We start from the raw sequence: 4,850 nt of genomic DNA, 5'->3' as shown, positions 1-4,850 counted from the left end.
GACAGACTCTCCCACCTCAGCTCTAGATCTCTGCAGTTCATCCAGAGTGATCATGGGCCTCTTGGCTGCATCTCTGATCAGTCTTCTCCTTGTTCGAGATGAAAGTTTAGAGGGACGGCCGGGTCTTGGTAGATTTGCAGTGGTCTGATACTCCTTCCATTTCAATATGATTGCTTGCACAGTGCTCCTTGGGATGTTTAAAGCTTGGGAAATCTTTTTGTATCCAAATCCAGCTTTAAACGTCTCCACAACAGTATCTCGGACCTGCCTGGTGTGTTCCTTGGTCTTCATGATGCTCTCTGCGCTTTGAACAGAACCCTGAGACTATCACAGAGCAGGTGCATTTATATGGAGACTTGATTACACACAGGTGGATTCTATTTATCATCATCAGTCATTTTGGACAACATTGGATCATTCAGAGATCCTCACTGACCTTCTGGAGTGAGTTTGCTGCACTGAAAGTAAAGGGGCCGAATTATATTGCACGCCCCACTTTTCAGTTTTTTATTTGTTAAAAAAGTTTGACACATCCAATAAATTTCATTCCACTTCATTATTGTGTTCCACTTGTTGTTGATTCTTCACAAAATATTAGAATTTTATATCTTTATGTTTGAAGCCTGAAATGTGGCAAGAGGTTGACCAGTTCAAGGGGACCGAATACTTTCGCAAGGCACTGTAGATTTGTTACAGAGTGATATTAGATTATTTGAATCTGTTAAAATGGTTTTAAAAAGAGATATGCAATATCAGTTTTACAAACATTTTATTATAATTATTGATCAAACAATGATGGTTCAACCTTTTCACAAGTATGTTCCCTACAAGTATTTTGAAAACAGCAAATAATGAACAACTACTTCAAGTGATGATCAGAACAAATTAAGACAACAAAAACTAACCAAAGATAGGGTTGACTTCAACCTGAAAAATAAAGGAATCATCAATAAGTTCAAACACCGACATGTTCACCAGAGCAGACTTTACACAAATGATTTGTTCACTGTCATTCCTGTTCCCCCCAAAGATGTTAAGAGTTGTGCTTGTCAGCAAAAACATGAGCTGGAATTTATTTCACAATCCCATTTGGAACAATTGTTTAGGAATCTCTGCAAGTCACCTGAGGGGCACCAAAATCAGGTATAAGCAGGCATTAGGAAAGAAGCTCCAACTCAATAATATTAGCCATAATCAACATTCACATTTGAATTAATAAAGCCACCAGAACCATAAAATATCCCAAGGGAAAAAATATGTTCCAAAACTGGAATTATTGTGCAAGTACTTATTTATAATCAGTGCATTTTAAAGAGTTTCAGAATAAGGCACTTTTGGTCATACTGAAGGCATAAAATTATCTTGCAAATAATGAAACAAAAGGAACTGATTACATATTCTTTTTCTTCAATAAAATCCTCATAGTTCATTCGATTCTGAAATACATGTTGCATTAAAAAAAAATCAATTTGTGAACATGGAAGGTGCAAATATAGAAAAGCAGCATCACAGGGGATCCTGATATTTGCAGAACCACAGTCCTGGTTCCAAAAGGTCCATTTTTGACCTATCATAAAGTAAATAAGAGTTTTACAAAAGTTACTGTTTTTCTAACCCGAGATCAGTTAGTGAGCGAGGCAAGGGACAAAAAATACCCTAATGGGCCACAGGACAGAAAATCGTTCACATTACCTAAAACAGATTCCATTACTATAACAACGGATGTACAAATCCAAAAATATATCCCATCTGATGAAGGTGTGTAATTTTTTTTAATCTACCAGTCTCTACAATGGCCTTTTATTTTAATTTAAATCACACCTAAATCGTACCACCATTAACACATGGAAACATCTTTCAAAAGAATCTTCAAGCAACTTCCCCAAAACAAGTATAAATGCTCCTGAAATACATCCCTAGGAACCTAGAAATAACAGAATATGAAGGTTTCTCAGATTAGAGAAAGATAACTCTATAGAAATTGTACCCTCTTGCTACTGTTTACTCTCTTATTGAATCACTTCAATAAGACAGACATGCCGACAGAAGCAGAGGCTGAGCTTGCAGTCACAATGTAAAGACTTTGGCACTTGTGCTGCTTTGGTGAATGAAAAATTGAAGTTCACATATAATCAGCATGCAAATTTGCACTTTGTCCCATAATTATTAGGTTATGACCTTGTTGGCCAAAAGAAAAAGAACCTAAAATGTATTACAGCCCAGAAGGTTCTTTAAGATGGCACATTTGTAGACTATCAGTGAAAAGGTGGAGCTCATAGGCGTTTGGAATAGTTATTGCATAGAACATGGTCTCGAACATCTCCCCATCCTCCGTTCTTCATATGTGCCTTGTGCTCTACTGGCCCTACCCTACTGAGATCAAGGCGTGGAGGAAAGAGGCCGTCCTTGGCCTTTTGAAGGCTCTCCTTGACATTTTGTGAGACCAATTCTGGTCTGCAGTTCTCCTTCTGGTGCAGACCGCAGTCTCCCGTGTGCAGAACCCTGGAGGCCTGCGCTACCAGCACTTTAAGAGGCTTTGATATGCAGGTTCCAGAGAGGTGCTGCAGAGTCCAGTCCCAGTTGTAATCGTCATAGGTGCAGAAGTTATTGCTGCAGCCCATCAGCTTGTAGTAAACCTCCTTAGAGATCGCCATGCCCATGTTGTGTTTAGTGGACATCCATCCCGAGGTCAATACCTTATTGGACAGGCCGGTAAAATCTCTCACGCTGTCGTGGTTTCCCAAAGCCAGCATGTCGCAGTCTTGACAGCTTGTCTTCCTAAACTCAATCATTAATTTATAAAAGTGGAAAAAGTCTGGTAAGATGTAGTTGTCCTCCTCGAGGAAGACAGCAAAGCCACTGTAGCCCTGCAACACCTGCACTCGCTCCCAAACAAAGTGCAGCTTCCACCACCAGTGGTGTTTGGTTTGAGTGATGAAGGCCTCCCTGTAGTGTCCGTACGAGTCAGGGTGGTCCGCGTTGAGGCATCCTGTTTTGCGAGCCTCATCCTTGGATATGTCCCGTGGGCAGTCCCGTGGGTCCTGCCCAGGAAATTCTTTGGGATACAGCTGAGTGCTGAAGGGGAAATAAATCTGCAGTACCTTGCAGAAAGTTATCCCTTGAACAATTGTGTTGATTTCCTGTGAAATATAGTCGTGGCTGAAGATAAGAAGAAAACTGTGCACCTCAGCAGCTTTCTCCAGTGACCTGATGAGGAGGCGGAGGTATTCTGGCCTGTTGTGAACCTGCACAACCAGCACCAGCCGGGGCTCCCCTGGAAACCTATCTGCATTGTGGACACACTGCTTGTAATTGGCAGTGTAAACGGACTGAGTTAATTCAGACAGAGACGCAAAATGAAATATCTCGCAAGAATTTGTTCCCTGATTTCCATTACTGACGACATCCCTGGAGATATCTGCTCTTGTGTCGTTTTCTGAAACTACCAACACACGTGTTGTAAACAAGAGAGTCACAAGTACAAAAATAACTCCCAGCAGCAGGAGCACATTTCGTTTCAGCAGCCGAAGCCTCATCTTTTCCTTCCTGAAAGCAAACTTTAAACTTCTGCAGATATGGCTTTTATTCACCTCCTCGCGCGCGTCTGCATCGTTAAAAGCCGCCCGCGACCTCCGTTTCCTCGTGCGGCTCTTCTTCAAAGAAAGCACCAAAACGTCGTGTGACGTTTTTCTCTCTAATCAGAGTGGCAGCCGAGTTTTCATGGCTGATTTTCCTCCAACACGACCGTCTTTCCACTGTAAAACTGAGTCATTTTCCTAAACCGTCGCTTATTAAAAGCACCTGTGGAGAAAAGGAAAAGTTCAGTTCAACCAGACTTCACTCAAGATTTAAGTTTATTGAAAGTTCCTAAAAACAAACGAACCGACTTACCCGAGCGAAGAGTGAACTGTCAACACGTTAATACCAGGAAGAGAATGACAGAACGGCGATACAAGTTATTGACTGCTGACGTGTACAAACCAGCCAACGAGGAGAAAGCGCGAGCTGCTCCTCAGCGAATCGTTGTCCTACCTACGGCTACGTAACATGAGAAGGAAATGTAAACTGCGACCAGTGGGGCATCTTCTGAAAAGTCTCTTAGCTTCATAACAGTTACTAAGTTGTTCGTAAACCGGGTTTAAATGCAATCTGGAAAAACTTTGGCAATTGAAATGATTTTTTTCCAGGTCTGCATATGTATGAAAAAATAGAACATGGAAAAATATCTGTATTACCAGACTTTGTATGCCACTTATCCCATTTTTGGTGCCCTTCCCTACTCTTTTGGTTGATTTCGATCTTACTCTCTTGTGCCCGACTTCTACCATATGTCATTTGCTTTTCACTTTTTTCTTGTGTCGTTGCTTCTTTCACAGGTTCTTTATACTCTCCTGAAAAATCTGCTGGTGAGCCATGGAGATTTGAGTGTGGAAATGTGTGGATGTTTTTCATGTGAAATGTGTAGGAACAATTTAACTAAAACCTTGATGTGTACAGTTATAGAATTCCAGTGTAAAATTACTCATTTCCATAGAGTAATAAAGAAAGTTCACTGTTCACCACCCAACACCCCTGCCCCTGACTTTAGGTGTACAGGTCCAGCTGGTTTTGCAAATAACAAAAGCATGAATGTTGCCATGCCTGAAACCATTTAGCTGAAAAACATGATACCTGTATCAGGAGGAAACTACAACAGAAGATGGAACCAGAGAGGCTGGGACTCGTATCAGATACTGGGAAAGTATTATACTGCAAAAATATATTGAAGGATATCATCAAGTACTTGCTATAGCTGTTGTGTTTGGATAAGATTATCCAAAAATCCCCTGCAATGTAATATCAAATAACAT

General features: G+C 40.9%; 1 protein-coding gene across 1 annotated transcript; it reads right to left on the bottom strand.

Annotated features, from left to right (window-relative positions):
* Positions 1 to 752: 752 nt before the first annotated feature.
* On the bottom strand, positions 753 to 3,975 carry LOC124881532 (alpha-1,6-mannosyl-glycoprotein 2-beta-N-acetylglucosaminyltransferase). The gene is made up of 2 exons (XM_047387126.1): positions 3,892 to 3,975; positions 753 to 3,801 (listed from the first exon to the last, which is right to left on the bottom strand). Exon 2 carries the CDS (start codon positions 3,534 to 3,536, stop codon positions 2,274 to 2,276), a length of 1,263 nt encoding a protein of 420 aa, XP_047243082.1. The 5' UTR covers positions 3,537 to 3,801; positions 3,892 to 3,975; the 3' UTR covers positions 753 to 2,273.
* Between the last annotated feature and the right edge of the window lie 875 nt (positions 3,976 to 4,850).

The sequence above is a fragment of the Girardinichthys multiradiatus genome, chromosome 15 (genome assembly GCF_021462225.1).
Source record: "Girardinichthys multiradiatus isolate DD_20200921_A chromosome 15, DD_fGirMul_XY1, whole genome shotgun sequence".
NCBI lineage: Eukaryota > Metazoa > Chordata > Actinopteri > Cyprinodontiformes > Goodeidae > Girardinichthys > Girardinichthys multiradiatus.
The sequence above is the reverse complement of the archived record's forward strand: the minus strand, read 5'-3'. Positions and strand labels throughout refer to the sequence as shown.

Coding starts and splice junctions, on each gene's coding strand:
- LOC124881532 (XM_047387126.1), bottom strand. CDS start 3,536: ATGAGGCTTCGGCTGCTGAAACGAAATGTGCTCCTGCTGCTGGGAGTT.